The 22,379-nt window shown below is 45.6% G+C and overlaps 1 protein-coding gene across 1 annotated transcript in view; it reads right to left on the bottom strand.

Annotated features, from left to right (window-relative positions):
* nme9 (NME/NM23 family member 9) overlaps positions 1 to 22,379 on the bottom strand; it is a 149,412-nt gene that overhangs the window by 14,143 nt on the left and 112,890 nt on the right. Inside the window, exons 18-21 of the mRNA XM_070873791.1 lie at positions 17,431 to 17,490; positions 15,468 to 15,572; positions 5,242 to 5,301; positions 1,756 to 1,860 (exon numbers count right to left, since the gene is read on the bottom strand). Of these exons, the coding sequence (XP_070729892.1) occupies positions 1,756 to 1,860; positions 5,242 to 5,301; positions 15,468 to 15,572; positions 17,431 to 17,490 (330 nt within the window). The remainder of the gene's footprint in view (positions 1 to 1,755; positions 1,861 to 5,241; positions 5,302 to 15,467; positions 15,573 to 17,430; positions 17,491 to 22,379) is intronic.

The following is a 22,379-nucleotide window of genomic DNA, read 5'->3' as shown; positions in this document are numbered from 1 at the left end:
AGGGCTGCCGTGAGGGGGAGGTAGGGCATTGATGCACGCAGGCTGCAACTTACACACTATCATAAGCAAACGCACGGTAGGCACTGGCACTTTCAGGGAGAGATGGCATTAAAGGAAGGCCTTCACTTACCGATGCTGCCCCCAGTTGGATCAGAATGACCGGCAGCCACAGGGAAGGCAACATGTGGGCCCACTAGCATCTGGACCCTTTCTTCCAGAGGAGGGCTGTTTATCTGCCTTGTCACCACCAGTCCTCTGTTGCTCCACACGGTTATGTGCAGCCTTTGCCTGCAAAGCAAAGAAGGCTTGCTGAGTAGAAGTGTCATGAGGCCTCAGCAAGGAGTGCACAAGTGTGTGTCCATTACATGTAACTGTAACTGTGACATGAAAGGGAGCCTCCATTGCGAGAATGCACACAATTATATATACACAGGCCCCAACAATCAAATGCTGCTTCAGTGACTATATAGTGAAGGTGAGAAATAAGAGGCGAGGGAGAGGCTCCCAGATGGAAGGTCACGAGTTGGGTGAACAGGTACTTACTTTCATCAGGTGAATTATGTTGTTCAGCCTTTTGCGGCATTGGTTCGCGGTCCGGTCATGAATGGAGGTACCTGAGACCTTCACAGCAATCTTTCTCCAGGCATTCATGAACACAGCACGAGTCGGTCTGCCTGTATCCAGGTACATTATGCGTCTCCTTCCCTCCACAGCCACCATGAGGGTCTCCAGTTCAGCATCGGTAAATTTGCTGGCCCTCCTTGTTACTGTTGGATTAGCCAAGGCCTCCACTCAAACAGCTTCCATGCTCAGGGCCTAGTTGCAATCACTGCCCTTTAAGAAGGCCAGGGAGTAGCTGGTTCATCAGCAGCAAATCGGCAACGGCTGAATCTCGCGGCCCTATCAGCCATCGCGCACCCACACCGTTGCAAACAGCCGATTCCCACCACCAATACCGCTCCGCTCCATTTTTTCAGCAAAAATGCTGAATTTCGCTCCAATGGTTGCCGCAACCATAACCAACGACTGGCAAAAAGCGCTAGGTGCGCCCCGTTTTGGACGGAGGTGAATTTAGGCCCCCATAACTTCTTCCTATTTATAACACTTCCCTTTGTTTTCATAACTTTTTTCCCGATAATAGCCATGTCTTATAAGCACAGCACACATTTAGAGCTTGTTTTCACCCTTTCACCAAAATAATCTGCTTAACTTTTCAAATACCATTTTAAATGTCATGACCTCTTTCCATTTGTAACTTTTCTCTTTGTGTTCAAAACTTTTGTTCCCTATAACTACTCTGGTGTCAGCTGAGAAGAAGATTGGTATTGGTTGTGATTTCTCCATGAATGAATGTCCTGGCTACACTCCTTGTCGAGCTGCATAGGTACAGTACAAAGAATGGCCGCTTGTGAGGAAGGGTTGTCAATGGCTGCTGCCACTTCATACCGTGATATGCCCAAGCAGCAATCATCCTTATTCAGAGACTGGAAAATCAGAGGAAAGGGGGAAAGAAAAAGAAAGATGCGTTCAAAGGATTGGAGATGACAACAAGTACACACCGATGGCGTGTATTAACCAGAGGGCTTTGTTATTTTTCAGCCCCGCCAAAGTCAGAACTTGTCAAAGTTATTGTCTTATAAACCTATAAGAAAAGAGCGATGTTCTAGCTACAGTGATCAGTGCGTTCTGAAAGTAATGGGGCCCAATGGCACAGTTTTCCTTTACACTACAAAGAATCTCTGATAGAACCATTACCTTCTCCTTTCACCATCTCTTCCTCTGCTGCTTCACGTGCTAGACTCAGCTGAGAGCTCTCATTCAAAGTGCTCTGTGAGTTCTCAATGGGAGAGTCTACAGAGGCTGTGAAAAAGAAAAGTATACAAAGGCTGTTTCAGCATTTTAGTCTCTGTACAAAAATGGCCGTGTGTGAGAGAGAGGTAGTTTTAATATGTTATGGTCTATTTATCGACATTGTACAATTCCAACTAAGTTTGGTCGCAGCCCAGGGATTGACTGCAGGACTTCCATGGTCTGTATTATTCAGAATCATACAATACTATTACCCACACAACCACTGGGGGCACTGATGCAGTCTTTAAGGGTGGTCAAGCTGTCTGAATACAGAGACACTGGTGAGAACAGGTAAGGCTATTCTACTATTGAAGCAGCCAGTATCTCAAATAATAGACAATGGCAACTATCTCCCATTTAAATCTAGGAGATCTCTTGGGCAGTCATGCTGTCTTTCATATGTCAATGGAGGATGAGAGGATATACCATTAAAGTTAATTCTGCATTGCCCAGATCTTTTATCTATTAAATTTAGTATTGCCTACACAAATAACCAGCAGGATTTTCCCTTAAGTCTGATAAGAGTGTGTTTAAAGATTTTCCACTTTTCTCCCTTACTGTGGCACATACAGGAGTATGGTTTCACAGCTGCTCCGCCATCCAGTCCAGTACCTCACGGCAGTCATCATTCCTCATGTGTGAGCCTAACCAATGAGTGAGTGAAGGCTAATTGACCCGAAGGAAAGGTAACTTCGATGGTTTGAGGCGTGAATTGGCTAGAATAGACTGGCAAATGATACTTAAAGGGTTGACGGTGGATAGGCAATGGCAAACATTTAAAGATCACATGGATGAACTTCAGCAATTGTACATCCCTGTCTGAAGTAAAAATAAAACGGGGAAGGTGGCTCAACCGTGGTTAACAAGGGAAATTAAGGATAGTGTTAAATCCAAGGAAGAGGCATATAAGTTGGCCAGAAAAAGCAGCAAACCTGAGGACTGGGAGAAATTTAGAATTCAGCAGAGGAGGACAGAGGGTTTAATTAAGAGGGGGAAAATAGAATAGGAGAAGAAGCTTGCTGGGAACATAAAAACTGACTACAAAAGCTTCTATAGATATGTGAAGAGAAAAAGATTAGTGAAGACAAACGTAGGTCCCTTGCAGTCGGATTCAGGTGAATTTATAATGGGGAACAAAGAAATGGCAGACCAATTGAACAAATACTTTGGTTCTGTCTTCACGAAGGAAGACACGAATAACCTTTCGGAAGTACTAGGGGACCGAGGGTCTAGTGAGAAGGAGAAACTGAAGTTTATCCTTATTAGGCGGGAAAATGTGTTAGGGAAATTGATGGGATGGAAGGTCGATAAATCCCCGTGGCCTGATAGTCTGCATCCCAGAATACTTAAGGAAGTGACCCTAGAAATAGTGGATGCATTGGTGATCATTTTCCAACAGTCTATCGACTCTGGATCAGTTCCTATGGACTGGAGGGTAGCTAATGTAACACCACTTTTTAAAAATGGAGGGAGAGAGAAAGCGGGTAATTATAGACCGGTTAGCCTGACATCAGTGGTGGGGAAAATGTTGGAATCAATTATTAAGGATGAAATAGCAGCGCATTTGGAAAGCAGTGACAGGATCGGTCCAAGTCAGCATAGATTTATGAAAGGGAAATCATGCTTGACAAATCTTCTAGACTTTTTTGAGGATGTTACTAGTAGAGTGGACAAGGGAGAACCAGTGGATGTGGTGTATTTGGACTTTCAAAAGGCTTTTGACAAGGTCGAACACAAGAGATTGGTGTACAAAATCAAAGCACATGGTATTGGGGGTAATATACTGATGTGGATAGAGAACTGGTTGGCAGACAGGAAGCAGAGAGATGGGATAAACGGGTCCTTTTCAGAATGGCAGGCAGTGACTAGTGGAGTGCTGCAGGATTCAGTGCTGGGACCCCAGCTATTTACAATATACATCAATGATTTAGATGAAGGAATTGAGTGTAATATCTCCAAGTTTGCAGATGACACTAAACTGGGTGGCAGTGTGGAGCTGTGAGGGGGACGCTAAGAGGCTGCAGGGTGACTTGGACAGGTTAGATGAGTGGGCAAATGCATGGCAGATGCAGTATAATGTGGATAAATGTGAGGTTATCCACTTTGGGGGCAAAAACGCAAAGACAGAATATTATCTGAATGGTGGCAGATTAGGAACAGGGGAGGTGCAACGAGACCTGTGTGTCATGGTTCATCAGTCATTAAAAGTTGGCATACAGGTACAGCAGGCGGTAAAGAAGGCAAATGGTATGTTGGTCTTCATAGCTAGGGAATTTGAGTATAGGTGCAGGGAGGTCTTCCTGCAGTTGTACAGGACCTTGGTGAGACCTCACCTGGAATATTGTGTTCAGTTTTGATCTCCTAGTCTGAGGAAGGACGTTCTTGCTATTGAGGGAGTGCAGTGAAGGTTCACCAGACTGATTCCCGGGATGGCTGGACTGACATATGAGGAGAGACTGGATCAACTTGGCCTTTATACATTGGAGTTTAGAAAGATGAGAGGGGATCTCATAGAAACATCTCAGATTCTGACGGGACGGGACAGGTTAGATGCAGGTAGATTGTTCCCGATATTGGGGAAGTCCAGAACCAGGGGACACTGTCTTAGGAAAAGGAGCAGGCCATTTAGAACTGAGATGAGGAGAAACTTCTTCACTCAGAGAATTGTTAACCTGTGGAATTCCCTGCCGCAGAGAGTTGTTGATGCCAGTTCATTGGATATATTCAAGAGGGGGTTAGATATGGTCTTACGGCTAAGGGGATCAAGGGGTATGGAGAGAAAGCAGGAAAGGGGTACTGAGGGAATGATCAGCCATGATCTTATTGAATGGTGGTGCAGGCTCGAAGGGCCGAATGGCCTACTCCTGCACCTATTTTCTATGTTTCTATGTCATCAGACTAATTGACCCATAGTGAGTATCAGGAAGGCTTTTCCACCATAAGAGAGCATCACAGCCAACAATGACCCTCTCCTCAACCAGTGTCCATATAAGCACTTTCCAGCAGAGTTCACTAAACAGAGTTCAGGAACAGGAATCCTGGGCTGACTTGTTCGCTCCAAACCCAACACTCTGAGTCCAACTGTAACAACCCAGCGGGCTCAGCATAGATGAGGGCTCACATCCGGGGCTTTCCTGCTCTGGGTGGCTCAGTACCACACCACATGGCAACTGGACAATTTTAGAGTTCAAACCTTTTACTGAGCTTGTTCCCCAGAGTTGGGCTTTTACTGTAATTTTATGGTAGGCTACAGCTGCTCTGAGCGATTAATTGATTTGCTCACTGATATTCAGACCATGCAGACGTTGTTACTGATGTCTTGGGATAACGGATCTTAACTAAAACTGCAGATCTATTTTTATACAGGGCGGAAGAATTGGCTGCTCCTACTCTCATTATCAGCTGCAGCCTTTTCTGTTGTCTCCACAGTTTCAGCCTCCAGCAGTGTATCTATAAGGCAACAGAAAACAAAAAGATTTAATTCATTGAGATTTTATTTTGCATTCTTTCCAATTCCCAATTCTTTACCACACATGGCCTTGAATAGGTACTGATCATTTACTAGTTAATTTTGCACTAAACTGAAGCTCCTTCTGCCTGTTTTGGTTGGTATGTTTGTCTACATAACATCAGTGACTGCACTTCAAAAGTAATCCAATGGTTGTGAGATGCTTTGAAATATACAGATGTGATAAATGTAAATGACTTATTAGTTTTGGAAAATGGCAATAAGCAACTCAGTTTTCAAAACAAACTGAGTATATCACCATATAATGTTTACTACAATTAATGTTTTTCCAATTTACAGTATTCTAATATGCTGCATTCATGTAATATATAAGAATGGTTGTATGTTTGTATTCTGATTGTGACTTGCACAGATGTTCTGCAGCCCTGATTCTGCTCACCATTAGCATGTATGTTTATCTGCTTGACACTGAGCAGGTGCATATTTTCTTATCAGTTACTCAGGGACTTCGGTACGGCTGTCTGAGGATCTAGCCCTGCTTGTGGGTGAATGTAAAGATTCAGGGCAGCATTGGGGGAAGTACAAATGACCTCAATGTCTCTAGGTTAGGGAGGAGACAAACCAGCCTGGGTTTGGGCTTCTGATGGCAAAACAATGAATCATGCTGGAATGTATGCATGTGTGAGCTGCGGAAGAGATTGTGATGAAACCTATCTGTGATATCCCTGTTGGTTGAATAATCTCCCAATATTTAATGTCTAGGCTCTAGGTTGTGAATGACAAATAGCTGCTGGCTCATGAAAGTGGGTCTCAGCAAGCATCTGCAGGGTGAAACTGCTCTCCGCTAGCAGTGCTAAACGGGCTCATAATGAACAGTGGCTTCAATGGAAGAGATTGGTCATGATTTAGAACAGCTTGCCAATTCACTATGAGCTCATTTGCATTATTTGAGAACACCAATTTCAGAACATAAGAAATAGGAGCAGGAGTAGGCCATATGGCCTCTCGAGCCTGCTCCGCCATTCAATAAGATGATGATTGCTCATCGACTTCACCTCCACTTTCCTGCCCGATCTCCATTTCCCTTGATTGCCCTTGACTCCAATAAATCAATCTATTCAGAGACTCAGCATCCACAGCCCTCTGGGGCAGAGAATTCCAAAAATTCACAACCCTCTGAGTTAAGAAATTCCTCCTCATCTCTGTCTTAAAGGCCTACCCCTTATCCTGAAACTGTGCCCCCTAGTTCTAGATACACCCGCCATGGGAAACAACCTCTCAACATCTACCCTGTCAATCCCCTTCAGAATCATGTATGTTTCAATGAGAGCACCTCTCATTCTTTTAAACTCCAAAGAGTATAGGCCCATTCCACACAATCTCTCATCAAAAGACAGCCCTCTCATCCTAGGAATCAAACTAGTGAACCTTCATTACACTGCCTCCAAGGCAAGTATATCCTTTCTTAGATAAGGAGACCAAACCTATGCATAGTATTCCAGGTGTGGTCTCACTAAGGCCCTGTACAATTGTAGCAAGACTTCCTTACTCTTATACTCCAACCCCCTTGCAATAAAGGACAACATGCCATTTGCCTTCCTTATTACTTGCTGTACCTGCATGCTAGCTTTCTGTGTTTCATGCACAAGGACAGCCAAATCTCTCTGAACACCAACATTTAAAAGTTGCTCACTATTTAAAAAATATTCTGTTTTTCTATTCTTCCTACCAAAATGAATAAACTCACATTTCCCTGCATTATACTTCATCTGCCCCCTTACTGCCCACTCACCTCGTCTATCTATATTCCTTTACAGACGTTTTGTATTCTCCTCACAGCTTACTGTCCCAGCTAGCTTTGTATTGTTGGCAAACTTGGATACATTACACTCAGTCCCTTCATCTAGGTCATTAATATAGATTGTAAATAGCTGAGGCCCCAACACTGATCCTTGCAGCACCCCACTAGTTACAGCCTGTGAACCTGAAAAAGACCCATTTATCCCGACTCTCTGTTTTCTATGCGTTAACCAATTTTCTACCCAAGCTAATACATTACCTCCAATCCCATGATCCCTTATCTAGTGTAATAACTTTTTATGTTGCACCTTATCAAATGCCTTTTGGAAATCCAAATATACTACACCACTGGTTCCCCTTTGTCTACACTGTTAGTTACGTCCTCAAAAAACTCTAATAAATTTGTCAAACACGATTTCCCTTTCGTAAAACCATGTTGACTCTGTCTGATCATGTTATGCTTTTCTAAGTGCCCTGAAAGCACTTCCTTAACAATGGATTCCAGCATTTTACCAACGTCAGGGTTAGGGTAACTGGCTGTAATTCCCTATTTTCTCTCTCCCTCCTTTCCTGAATATCGATGTTACATTTGTTGCCTTCCAATCTGCTGGGACCGTTCTAGAATCTAGGGAATTTTGAAAGGTCAAAACCTTATCTGCAGCCACCTCTTTTAAAACCCTAGGATGTAGGCCGTCAGGTCCAGGGGATTTCGAATCATAGAATCATATCATAGAAGTTTACAGCATGGAAGAAGGCCATTTTGGCCCATCATGTCCATGCAGGCCAACAAGAGGTTATCTAGCCTAATCCCACTTTGCAGCTCTAGGTCCATAATTCTGCAGGTTACAGCATTTCAGGTGCATATCCAAGTACTTTTTAAATGTGGTGAGGTTTCTGCCTCTACCACCCTTTCGGGCAGTGAGTTCCAGACCCCCACAACACTCTGCATGAAGAAATTTCCCCTCAAATCCCCTCTAAACCTTCGACCAATTACTTTAAATTTATGCCCCCTGGTTGTTGACCCCTCTGCTAAGAGAAATAGGCCCTTTCTATCCACTATATCTAGGCCCCTCATAATTTTATACACCTCAATGAGGTCTCCTCTCAGCCTCCTCTGTTCAAAGAAAACAAATCCAGCCTATCCAATCTGTCCTCATAGCTTAGATTCTCCACTCACGGCAATATCCTCGTAAATCTCCTCTGTACCCTCTCCAGTGCAATCACGTCCTTCCTGCAATGTGGTGACCAGAACTGCACGCAGTACTCCAGCTGTGGCCTAACCAGTGTTTTATACAGTTCAAGCATAACCCCTCTGCTCTTGTATTCTATGCCTCACCTAATAAAGGCAAGCATTCCATATGCCTTCTTAACCATCTTATCCTGCTACTTCCAAGGATCTGTGGACATGCACTCCAAGGTCCCTTTGTTCCTCTACAATTCTCAGTATCCTACCATTTAATGTGTATTCCCTTTCCTTGTTAGCCCTCCCCAAATGCATTACCTCACTTCTCTGGATTAAATTCCATTTGCTACTGTTCTGCCCACCTGACCAGTTGATTGATATCTTCCTGAAGTCCGCAGCTTTCTTCTTCATTATCAACCATACAGCCGATTTTAGTATCACCTGCAAACTTCTTAATCATACCCCCTATACTCAAGTCGAGATCATTGATGTATATCACAAAAAGTAAGGGACCCTGCAGAACCACACTGGAAACATCCTTCCAGTCGCAAAAACACCCATCAACCATTACCCTTTGCTTCCTGCCTCCAAACTTGCCACTTTGCCTTGGATCCCATGGGCTTTTACTTTTATGAGCAGTCTGCCATGTGGGACCTTATCAAAAGCTTTGCTAAAATTCATAAACACTACATCATACACTTTGCCTTCATCGACCCTCCTGGTTACCTCCTCGAAAAATTCAATCTAGTTAGTCAGACACGACCTTCCCTTAACAAATCCGTGCTGATGTCCTTGTTAAATCTGTGTCTTTCTAAGTGAAGATTGATCCTGTCCTTCAGGAATTTTTCCAAAAATTTGCCCACCACTGAGGTTAGGCTGACTAACCTGTCATTACTCAGTCTATCTCTTTCTCCCTTCTTAAACAAAGGTACAACATTAACAGTCCTCTGGCACCACACCTGAAGCCAGAGAGGATTGGAAAATGATTGTCAAAGCCTCTGCTATTTCCTCTTTTTGCTTCGCTTAACAGCCTGGGATACATTTCATCCGAGCCTGGGGACTTAGCCACTTTCAAAGCTGCGAACCCCTTAATGCCTCCTCTCTCACTATGATTATTTCTTCTAATATTTCACACTTCTCCTCGATAGCAGTGTCTGCGTCGACCTTCTCGTTTGTGAAAATGGTCGCAAAGTATTAATTAAGAACCATAGCCACATCTTCCACCTCTACACACAGATTACCCTCATGGTCTCGAATAGGCCCTACTCTTTCTTTAGTTATCCTCTTGTCCTTAATATATTTATAAAACATCATTGGATTTTCCTTGATTTTACTTGCCAAGAATTTTTCATGCTCTCTCTTTGCTTTCCTAATATCCTTTTTAATTTCACCCCTGGACTTTCTATACTCCGAGAGATTCTGCAGCATTTAGCCCTCGGTATCTGTCATAAGCCTCCCTTTTTTTCTTTATACTACACTGTATGTCCCTCGACATTCAGGGGGCTCTAGATTTGTTAGTCCCACCCTTTTTCTTTAAGCGCACATATTTGGTATGAACCCTACGGATCTCCTCCTTGAATGCCTCCCACTGCTCTGACACTGATTTACCTTCAAGTAGCTGTTTCCAGTCCACTATGGCCAAATCTCCTCTCAGCTTAGCAAAATTGGCTTTTCCCCAATTTGTCAGCTTTTAGTCCTATTAGTTTTTCTAGTACTTTTTATATTGATTACATTAAGTTCCTCAACTTCATTAGACCCTTGGTTCCCCACCATTTTAGGTATGCTTTTTGGGAGTAAATATAGAATGGGAGGAAGGGCTGCTGCCCCTTCACCCCCTGTAATATGCCCGAGCAGCAACCAGTTCCAAAACTGTGCTCAAGATAGTTTTGCCCAGTAGTTACAAACAAATCACTGGATTCACCTTTTTGGATATTTCCAAAGGAGACTGGGAAATGTGAGTTTCTGTGTTTCCAGTGCAAGCAACTGAAACTGTATCTGGTTAGGAAATGTTAAATCCTCAGGAGATAAGAAGGTTTTGCATCCTTTGAACACTTACTTTTGTTTTAATACTTAACTTTCCAAATACCATTTTAAATGTCATAACTTCTTCCCATTTATAACACCTGTTATATATGTGAACTTGTATTTACTCTGTACAGCCACCAGAGGGCTCACACCTGGAGTCCAAAGGGATCCCATAATCCCTTGGGAACACAGGTATTTAAGGAGGCTTCACAGGTTGGAGAGGCACTCTGGAGACCTGCAATAAAAGACTAAGGTCACACTTTACTTTGAGCTCACAGTGTTCAGTCTGACTCTTTCTCCATACACAACAACTGGCGACGAGATACAGATAGCGAACCCAAAAATGCAGAAAACAATGGGCATCCTGGAGAAATTTTCGGAGGGAGATGATTGGGAAACTTTTGTGGAGCAACTCGACCAATACTTCAAGGCCAACGAGCTAGATGGGGAAGAGAGCGCTACCAAATGAAGGGCGATCCTCCTCACCATTTGCAGGGCACCAACGTACGACCTCATGAAAAATTTGCTTACTCCAGCGAAACCCACAGCAAAATCATACGATGATTTGTGCACACTGGTCTGGGAGCATTTGAACCCGAAGGAAAGCGTTCTGATGGCGAGGTACCGGTTCCACACAGGAAGTGCCGAGTTATGTCTCCGAGCTAAGACGCCTTGCAGGACATTGCGAATTTGAAGGACATTTGGAGAACATGCTCAGAGACTTTTAAACCATACTTCGCAAGCATTTGACTGTAGAGACCCCAATCTTGAGTAAGGCATAGCGATAGCCCAGGCATTCATTGCCACCAGTGACAATACTAAGCAAATCTCTCAGCACACAAGTGTTGCTACAAGTACTGTGAACAAAGTGATGTTGTTTTCAAATCGTAACGTACAAGGCAGGTCACACATATTCCAGCTGCACGTCCGCAGATGTCTCAGAGTCCACCATCAAGGGTGATGAATGCAAGGCCATTAACACCTTGTTGGCGCTGCGGGGGTGATCATCGTTTCCATTCATGCCGATTCAAAGAGTACATTTGCAAGGGCTGTGGAACTATGGGAAACTTCCAACCAGTGTGCAGGCGAGCTGCTAAGCCTGTTAAACCTGCAAACCACCATGTTGCAGAGGAGGACAGATCCACAGAGGATCACTACGAACCAGAGCCTCAGATCAAGGAGGCAGAGGTACATGGGATGCACACATTCACCACGAATTGGCCCCAGATAATGCTGAATGTTGAACTAAATGGACTCCTGGTATCAATGGAGCTGGACACGGGTGCGAGCCAGTCCATCATGGGCAAAAAGACTTTCGAAAAGTTGTGGGGCAACAAGGTCTCAAGGCCAGTTTTAACTCTAGTTCACACGAAACTAAGAACTTACATGAAAGAACTGATTCCTGTAATCGGCAGTGCTACCGTAAAGGTCTCCTACGATGGAGCAGTGCACAAGCTACCACTCTGGATGGTACTGGGCGATGGTCCCACGCTGCTCGGCAGGAGCTGGCTGGGAAAGATACGCTGGAACTGCGACGACGTCCGAGCGCTATCGCCCGCTGACAACACTTCATGTGGCCAGGTCTTAAACAAATTTCCTTCGCTGTTCGAACCAGGCATCGGGAAATTCCAAGGAGCAAAAGTGCAGATACACCTAATTCCGGGGGTGCGACCCATCCATCACAAGGCGAGAGCAATACCGTACATGATGAGAGAAAGGGTAGAGATCGAGCTAGACCGGCTGTAACGAGAGGGCATCATTTCACCGATCGAGTTCAGCGAGTGGGCCAGTCCTATTGTCTCAGTCCTCAAAGGAGACGGCACCGTCAGAATCTGTGGCGATTACAAAGTAACTATCAATCGTTTCTCCCTGCAGGACAAATACCCACTACCAAAGGCCGAAGACCTCTTTGCAATGCTGGCAGGAGGAAAGACATTCACGAAGCTGGATCTGACTTCAGCCTACATGATGCAGGAACTGGAGGAATCATTGAAGGCCCTCACCTACATCAACATGCACAGGGTCTTTTTGTTTATAACAGGTGTCCATTTGGAATCCGATCAGCGGCGGCGATATTCCAGAGAAACATGGAAAGTTTACTGAAGTCGGTCCCGCACACCGTGGTCTTCCAGGACAACATCTTGGTCACAGGTCGGAATGCAGTCGAGCACCTGCAGAACCTGTAGGAGGTTCTTAGTCGACTCAATCGCGTGGGGCTCAGGTTAAAACACTCGAAGTGCGTTTTCCTGGTGTCTGAAGTGGAGTTCTTGGGAAGGAGGATTGCGGCGGACGGCATCAGGCCCACCAATGCGAAGACGGAAGCAATCGAGAACGCACTGAGGCCACAGAACGTGACGGTGCTATGTACGTTTCTGGGACTCCTGAACTACTTTGGTAACTTCTTACCTGGTCTCAGCACACTGCTAGAACCACTACATGTCTTACTACGAAAAGGGGGCGAATGGATTTGGGGCAAAAGCCAAGAAAATGCCTTTGTAAAAGCGAGAAAATTGTTCTGCTCAAACAAATTGCTTGTGTTGTATGATCCATGTAAGCGTTTGGTACGAGCATGTGATGCGTCGTCATATGGCGTCGGGTGTGTACTGCAACAAGCTAATGATTTCTGGACACAGCAACCGGTTGCTTATGCATCCAGGAGTCTGTCTAAGGCTGAGAGAGCCTACAACATGATTGAAAAAGAAGCGTTAGCGTGTGTCCATGGGGTAAAGAAAATGCATCAATGCCTGTTTGGGCTAAAATTCGAATTGGAAACTGACCATAAGCCACCATGTAATATATGCTCGCAGTTAAGCATATCCCTGTTTTCTGAGAGTAAAGTGATAAATACCAACACATCGGCCCACATCCAGAGATGGGTGATCACGTTGTCCGCATACAACTACGCCATCCGCCACAGGCCAGGCACAGAAAACTGCACCGATGCTCTCAGTAGGCTGCCATTGCCCACCACGGGGGTGGAAATGGCGCAACCCGCAGATCTAGCCATGGTTATGGAAGCATTTGAGAGTGAGCAATCACCCATCACTGCCCATCAGATCAAAACCTGGACAAGCCAGGACCCCTTATTATCTCTAGTCAAAAGCTGTGTGCTTCATGGGAGCTGGTCCAGTGTCCCAGTGGAAATGCAGGAAGAGATAAAGCCGTTCCAGCGGCGCAAAGATGAAATGTCTATACAGGCAGACTGCCTTATTTGGGACAATCGAGTAGTGGTCCCCAAGAAGGGCAGAGACACCTTCATCAATGACCTCCACAGTAACCACCCAGGTATTGTAATGATGAAAGCGATAGCCAGATCCCACGTATGGTGGCCCGGTATCGATGCGGACTTAGAGTCCTGCATTCACAGATGTAATACATGCTCGCAGTTAAGCAATGTACCCAGGGAGGCGCCGCTAAGTTTATGGTCTTGGCCCTCCAAACCGTGGTCTAGGGTACATGTCGAATATGCAGGCCCGTTCTTGGGTAAAATGTTCCTTGTGGTTGTAGACGTGTACTCTAAGTGGATTGAATGTGAGATAATGTCGACTAGCACATCCGCTGCCACGACTGAAAGCCTGCAGGCCATGTTTGCCACACAAGGCTTACCCGATGTCCTGGTGAGTGACGACGGACCATGTTTTACCAGTGCTGAGTTCAGAGAATTCATGACCCGTAACGGGATCAAACATGTCACATTTGCCCCGCTTAAACCAGCGTCCAATGGTCAGGCAGAGAGAGCAGTGCAAACCATCAAGCAAGGCTTGAAGAGGGTAACTGAAGGCTCACTGCAGACTCGCCTATCCCAAGTCCTGCTTAGCTACCGCACGAGACCCCACTCACTCACTGGGATCCCACCTGCTGAACTGCTCATGAAAAGAGCACTTAAGGCAAGGCTCTCATTAGTTCACCCTGATCTACGTGAACAGGTAGAGAGCAGGCGGCTTCAACAAAGTGCATACCATGATAGCGCAAATGTGTCACGCGAGATTGAAATCAATGATCCTGTATTTGTATTAAATTATGGACAAGGTCCCAAGTGGCTTCCCAGCACTGTCATGGCCAAAGAGGGAAGCAGGGTGTTTCGGGTCAAACTTTCAAATGGACTCTTTCACCGGAAACACTTGGACCAAATCAAACTCAGATTCACAGATTATCCTGAACAACCCACCTTGGACCCTACCTTTTTTGATCCCCCAACATACACACCAGTGACAACCGGCACCACGGTTGATCACGAAGCAGAACCCATCATCTACAGCAGCCCTGCAGGGCCCAACAAACCAGGCAGCCCAGCAAGTCCAGCTGCACAGCAGGCCAGCGAGGGCCCAACAAATTATTCAACAATATCAGCTTTCACACCGAGACGATCAACCAGGGCAAGAAGGGCCCCAGATCGACTCACATTGTAAATAGTTGCACTATTGACTTTGGGGTGGAGTGTTGTTATATATGTGGACTTGTATTTACTCTGTACAGCCACCAGAGGGCTCATCCCCTGGAGTCTCAAGGGATCCCATAATCCCTTGGGAGCACAGGTATTTAAGGAGGCTTCACAGGTTGGAGAAGCACTCTGGAGACCTGCAATAAAAGACTAAGGTCACACTTTACTTTGAGCTCACAGTGTTCAGTCTGACTCTTTCTCCACACACAACACCTCTCTTCGTTTTCATAACTACTACTTCCTACAACTACTGGTGTCAGATGAGAACAGGATTGGTATTGGTTGTGATGTCTCCATGAATGAATATACTGTCAACACTCCGTGTCTAGCTGCACAGGTACAGTACAAAGAATGGTCTCTTTTGAGGAAGAGCTGTCAATGGCTGCTGCCCCTTCACCCCCTGTGATATGCCCAGTCTTTTTCAGTGACTGGAGAATCAGAGGAAAGCGGGAAAGAAAAAGAAAGATGCATTCAAAGGATTAGAGATGACAACAGGAACACACCGATGGTGCTTATTAGCTCGTGAGCAATGTTATATTTCAGCTCCACCAAAGTCAGAACTTGCTATAGTTACTGTCTCATAGGTTTATTTGAAAAGAGAGCTCTTCTAGCTACAATGCTCAGCGCATTCTAAATGGGCACAGCTCCAGCTATAGTTCTCCTTTCCCACTACAGAAAATGTTTGATAGAACCACTACCTTCTCCTTTCACCGTCTCCTCCTCTGCCACTTCACGTGGTAGACTCTGCTGCAAGCTCTCATTCAAAGTGCTCTGTGAGTTCTCAGTGGGTGAGTCTACAGCAGCTGTGAAAAAGAGAGGTATTTAAAGGCTGTTTCAGCATTTTAATTTCATAGAAAAATAGCCATGTATGTGAGTGAGAGAAAGGTCTTTTTAATATCTTAACACCTCTTTTTATTAATATTGTACAATTCCAACTGAGTTTGGAAGCAGCCCAGGGATTGACTGCAGGACTTCCATGGTCTATATTATTCAGAATCATACAATACTATTACCCACACAACCACTGGGGGCATTGATGCAGTCTTTAAGGATGGACAAGCCACCTGAATGCAGAGACACTGGTGAGAACAGGTAAGGCTATTCTACCATTGAAGCAACCAGTATCTCAGACAATACAGCAGAGCAAATAGCAAATATCTCCCATATAAATCTAGGAGATCTCTCGGGCAGTCATGCTGACTTTCATATGACTGTGAAGGATATAAGGACAGTATAGATATGGATATTTATAAATATATATATATAGGGATTTTCACAATTTACTTTTGCATGTCCCAGATAATTTATCTATTGAATTTAGTACTACATACACAAAATATTGGAAGGATTTTCCCTTAAGTCTGTTAAGAGTGTGTTTAAGGTTTTCCACTTTTCTCCCTTACTGTGACACAAACTGGAGTATGGTTTCACAGCCGTTCCGCCGTCCAGTCCAGTATCTCACCCCAGTCGTCATTCCTCATGTGTGAGCCTAACCAATGAGTGAGTAAAGGCTAATTGACCCGAGGTAAATATCGTCAGACTAATCGACCCATAGTGAGTGTCAGGCAAGCTTTCCACCATAAGAGAGCATCACAGGCAACAATGATCCTCTCCTCAACCAGTGTCCATGTATGCACTTTCCAGCAGAGTTCACGAAACAATAGTCAGGAACAGGAATCCTGGGCTGACTTGTTCGCTCCAAACCCAACACTCTGAGACCAATTGTAACAACCCAGCGGGCTCAGCATAGATGAGGGCTCAGATCCGGGGCTTTCCTGCTCTGGGTGGCTCAGTACCACACCGCATGGCAACTGGACAATTTTAGAGTTCAAACCTCAGAAACATTTACTGAGCTTGTTCCCCAGAGTTGGGCTTTTACTGTAATTTCATGGTAGGCCACAGCTGCTCTGAGAGATTAACTGATTTGCTCACTGATATTCAGACCATGCAGATTTGTTACTGATGTCTTGGGATAATGGGTCTTAACTAAAACTGCAGATCTATTTTTATACAGGGCGGAAGTAAATTGTAAAATATCCTTATATATACAGATATATGTATATATATCAAATCACTAAAAGTTGTGATACAGGTTAGCAAGGAAAATAAAAAGCAAACCAAGCACTAGGGTTTATTCCAGAGGTATAGAATTGAAAAGTAGAGAAGTTATGTTCAACCTGTATCGAACCTTGGTTAGACTACACTTATAGAGTATTACGTACAGTTATAGTCGCCATATTATAAAAAGGATGTAGAGGCACTGGAGAGGATGCAAAGATTTACAAGGATGATACCAGAAATGCGAGGGTATAGATATCAGCAAAGGAAGAATAGGCTGGGTCTCTTTTCTCTTGAAAAAGGCTGAGGATTGACCTAATAGAGGTCTTTAAAATTATGAAAGGTTTTCTTGGAGTGGATACAGAGAGAATGTTTCCACTTATGGTCAGAATATGGAACTCAGTACCACAGGGAGTAGTTGAAGTGAATAGTGTAGATGGACAAGCATATGAGGGAGAAGGGAATAGAGGGTTATGCTGATAGATTTAGATGAGGAAAGATGGGAGGAGGCTCGAGTGGAGCATATACACCGGCATGGACTGGTTTAGCCGAATGGCCTGGTTCTGTGTCGAGTAACCTATGTAATGAAATGGCTGCACCTACCCTCATTAGCTGCTGCAGGCTTTTCTGTTGCCTCTACAGTTTCAGCTTCTAGCAGTGTATCTATAAGGATTAGAAAACAAAATGATAACATATTAAATTCTCCTTTGCATTCCTTCCAACTCCCGACTCTTTGGCACACATGGCCTTGAACAGGTACTGACCATTTACTCGTTGTCGTTCCACTAAACTGAAGCTCCTTCTGCCTGTTTTGGTTGCTATGTTTGCCTACGTGACATCGGTGACTACACTTCGAAAGTAACCCAATGGTTGGGAGAAGCTCTGGAATGTCCAGAGTATGCGATAAATGTAAATGACTTTTTAGTTTGGGAAAATTTCAATCAGCAACTCAGTTTTCAAAACAAACTGAGTATATCACCACATAATGTTTACAACAATTCATTTCCTTCCAATTTACAGTCTACTAATATTCTGCATTAGTGTAACATGTAAGAATGCCTGCATGTTTGTATTCTGATAGTGACTTGAACAGATGTTCTGCAGCCCTGATCCTGTTATTTAAACAGTCACACCATTAGCATGTATGGTTATCTGCTTGACGCTGAGCAGGTGCATATTTTCTTACCAGTTACTCAGGGACTTCGGTACGGCTGTCTGAGGATACAGCCCTGCTTGTGGGTGAATGTTAACGATTCAGGGCAGCATTGGGGGAAGTACAAATGACCTCAATACCTTTGAGTTAGGGAGCAAACAAACCAACCTGGGTTTGGGCTTCTGATGGCTAAACAATGAGTCATGCTGGAATGTATACATGTGTGAGCTGCGGAAGTGATTGTGATCAAACTTATTAGTAATATCCTTGTTGGTTGAATAATCTCCCAATATTTAATGTTGAGGCACCCAGGTGAGAATGGCAAATAGCTGCTGGCTTATGAAAGTGGGTCTCAGCAAGAATTTACGGGGATGAAACTGCTCTACGCTAGCAGTGCTAAACGGGCTCATAATGAACAGTGCCTTCAATGGAAGAGGAGATTGGTCATGCTTTCGAACAGCTTGCCAATTAATTATGAGCCCGTTTGCACTACTTGAGAACACTAATTTAACTCCCTACATCTCCAGGAGAAGGTGGGAGAAAATTGGAGTAAATATAGAACTGAAGATTCAAGGTGCTCGAGATATTCTTGCCTCGTAGTTACAAACAAATCGTTGGATTTATTGTGTTCCTAACACAGATGAGGCTGCACACAGGGAGGTTAAAGTAACAGTGACCTCAGTCTTTAATAAGACACTCCAGACTGAGGAACGGGCCGGCTTATATACAGTGCTCCCAAGGAATGTTGGGATCCCTTGGGACTTCAGGGGATGCGCTCCCTGGTGGCAGAACATGGGAGTGCATGCTTTACAGATACACAATATCACTCCCCCACCGCATAGTCAAAGTGAAAACTATTTACAAGATGAGGCGGTTGGGAGCCTTTCTTTCCCTGGTGGACCGCCTCGGTACAAATGTCTGTTCTGGTGTGTTGGCTGTGCCCTCGCTGGATTGGCATGTTGTTGGCCCTGCAGGGCTGCTAGGTGAGCCTGGCCTTGCTAGTCTGTTGGGCGTGATAGGTTCAATTTCCTGGTGTCATTGATCCTTTGGATGTGTGTTGCGGGCTTGAAAAAGGTAGTGTCTGCTGTGGGTTGTTCAGGGCAGTCTGTGAACCGCAGCCTCGTTTGGTCCAGGTGCTTTCTGCAAATTTGTCCATTGTCTAGTTTGACGACAAACACCCTATTCCCTTCTTTAGCTATCACCGTGCCCGCGATCCACTTGGGACCATGTCCATAGTTTAGCACATACACAGGGTCATTCAGATAAATTTCCCGTGAAACAATGGCGCGACCATTGTTTACATTTTGTTGCTACCGCCTGCTCTCTACATGATCATGCAGGTTGGGGTGAACCAGCGAGAGTCTGGTTTTAAGTGTCCTTTTCATGAGTAGCTCAGCCGGGGGCACCCCTGTGAGCGAGTGAGATCTCGTGCGGTAGCTGAGCAGTACTCGGGACAGGCGGGTTTGGAGTGAGCCTTCTGTGACTCGTTTAAGGCTCTGTTTGATGGTTTGTACTGCCCGCTCTGCCTGCCCATTGGCGGCTGGTTTAAACGGGGCCGAGGTGACATGTTTGATCCCATTGCGGGTCATGAATTCTTTAAATTCGGCACTGGTGAAACATGGCCCGTTGTCACTGACCAGTATGTCAGGCAGGCCGTGGGTGGCAAACATGGCCCTCAGGCTTTCAATGGTGTCAGTGGCGGTGCTTCCCAACATTATTTCACATTCAATCCATTTTGAAAATGCATCCACCACCACCAGGAAAATTTTACCGAGAAACGGGCCCGCATAGTCGACATGGATCCTCTGGAGGGCCAGGACCACAAACTTAGTGGTGCCTCTCTGGGCGCATTGCTCAACTGAGCACAAAAGCTGCATTGCCGTACACAGGACTCTAAATCAGAGTCGATACCGGGCCACCACACGTGGGATCTGGCTATCGCTTTCATCATTACTATACCCGGGTGTGTGCTGTGGAGATCCGAGATGAACGTCTCCCTGCCCTTTTTTGGTAGCACTACGCGGTTACCCCACAACAGGCAGTATGCCTGAATGGACAGCTCGTCCTTTCGCCGCTGGAACGGCTTGATTGGCTCGTGCATTTCAACAGGGATGCTGGCCCAGCTCCCATGCAGTACACAGTTTTTTACTAGAGACAGCAGAGGATCTTGGCTGGTCCAAGTCCTGATCTGGCGGGCGTGACAGGTGATTTATTATTTTCAAACCATTCCATGACCATCAACAAGTCTGCGGGCTGCGCCACCATCAACAAGTTTGCAGACTGCGCCATTTCCACCCCCGTGGTGGGCAATGGTAGCCGACTGAGAGCATCTGCACAGTTCTCAGTGCCTGGCCTGTGGCAGATGGTATAGTTATACGCTGATGGCGCGAGTGCCCACCTTTGTTTGCGGGCTGAGGCATTAGTATTTATCCGCTTGTTTTCAGCGAACAGGGATGTGAGGGGCTTGTGATCGGTTTCCAGCTCAAATCTGAGGCCAAACAGGTACTGATTCATTTTCTTTACCCCGAACACACACGCTAATGCCTCTTTGTCAATCATGCTGTAGGCCCTTTCGGCCTTAGACAAGCTCCTGGAAGCATAGGCGACAGGTTGCAACTTACCCGCAAAGTTAGCTTGTAATACACATCCAACTCCGTACGACGACGCATCACATGCTAGCACAAGTCTTTTACACGGGTTATACAATACAAGCAGCTTGTTGGAGCATAAAATGCTTCTGGCTTTCTCAAAAGCAATTTCTTGGTTTTTTTCCCCATACCCAGTTCTCACCTTTGCGCAATAACATGTAGGGGCTATAAAACGGGGCTTAACCCCAGTAGAAAGTTACCAAAATAGTTGAGGAGTCCCAGGAATGACCGCAGCTCTGTGACATTCTGTGGCCTGGGCACGTTCCTGGTAGCCTCTGTCTTGGCGTCTGTGGGCCGAATATCATCCGCCATGATCTTTCTCCAAAGAACTCCACTTCTGTTGCCATGAAGACGCATTTCGACCTCTTCAGCCACAGCCCTACATGATCCAGTCGCTGGAGGACTTCCTCCAGGTTTTGTAGGTGCTCGGCGGTGTCCCGACCCGTGACCAATATGTCGTACTGAAAAACCACCGTGCGTGGTACCGACTTGAGTAGGCTCTCCCTGTTTCTCTGGAAGATGGCTGCAGCCGACCGAATTCCAAACGGGCATCTGTTGTCGATGAACAGTCCCCTTGTGCGTGTTGATGCAGGTGAGGCCCTTCGAAGACTCCTCCAACTCCTGCGTAATGTAGGCCGAAGTCAGGTCGAGCTTGGTGAATGTCTTGCCTCCTGCCAGCGTCGCAAATAGGTCGTCTGCCTTAGGTAGCGGGTATTGGTCCTGTAGCGAGAAACAATTAATAGTTACTTTATAATCGCCGCAAATCCTGACCGTGCCATCACTTGTGAGTACGAGACCAATCGGGTGGCCCACTCGCTGAATTCCACTGGGGAGATGATGCCCTCGCGTTGCAGCCTGTCCAGCTCGATTTCCACTCTCTCCCTCATCATGTGAGGTACCGCTCGCGCCTTGTGGTGAATGGGACCAAGTGGATCCGCACCTTCGCCCCAGAAAAGTTTCCAATGCCTGGCTCAAAAAGGATAGAAATTTGTTAAGAACCTGGGTACATGAGGCCTCATCGACATGTGATAGCACTCGGATGTCATCCCAGTTCCAGCGAATTTTGCCCAGCCAGCTCCTTCCAAGCAGTGTGGGGCCATCGCCTGGGACAATGCAGAGTGGCAGTTCGTGCACCGTGCCCTCGTAGGTGACCTTGACCATGGCGCTGCCCAGGACAGTGATAACCTCTTTGGTGTACCTTCTCAGTTTCGTGTGGATGGGGCTCAGGGCTGATATGAATGCCTTCTTGCATGACAGTCTCTCAAACATCTTTTTACTCATGATGGATTGGCTAGCGCCAGTGTCCAGTTCCATGGCTACGGGTAAGCCATTCAATTTTACATTTAGCATTATAGGTGGACATTTCGTTGAAAATGTGTGCACCCCGTGTACTTCAGTATCTGCCTCATCTCTCTGAGGCTCGAAATTGCTTTGATCCACCATGGACTGATCTTCCTCTGCCACGTGGTGGTTAGCAGGTTTTCGAGAGCTTGCAGCTCGTTTGCAAGCTCGTTGGAGGTGCCCCATTGTTCCACAGCTCTTGCAAACATAACCTTTGAAGCGGCATGAATAGGCTGAATGGAAGCCTCCACAACGCCAACAAGGTGTGAATTGCCTTGCATTCATCCTTTGTTGCGGACTCTGAGTCATCTGGGTCACCTGAGGTCTGCTGGCAGTTGCAGACTCGTAGGTTCTGCCCTGTACATTTCTGCTCGCAAACACAATTCCATAATTTATGAACATTGCTAGCA

This window comes from Pristiophorus japonicus, chromosome 3 (assembly GCF_044704955.1).
Source record: "Pristiophorus japonicus isolate sPriJap1 chromosome 3, sPriJap1.hap1, whole genome shotgun sequence".
Taxonomy (NCBI): Eukaryota; Metazoa; Chordata; class Chondrichthyes; family Pristiophoridae; genus Pristiophorus; species Pristiophorus japonicus.
Note: the sequence above shows the minus strand (reverse complement) of the source record. Positions and strands in the feature narration are given on the sequence as shown.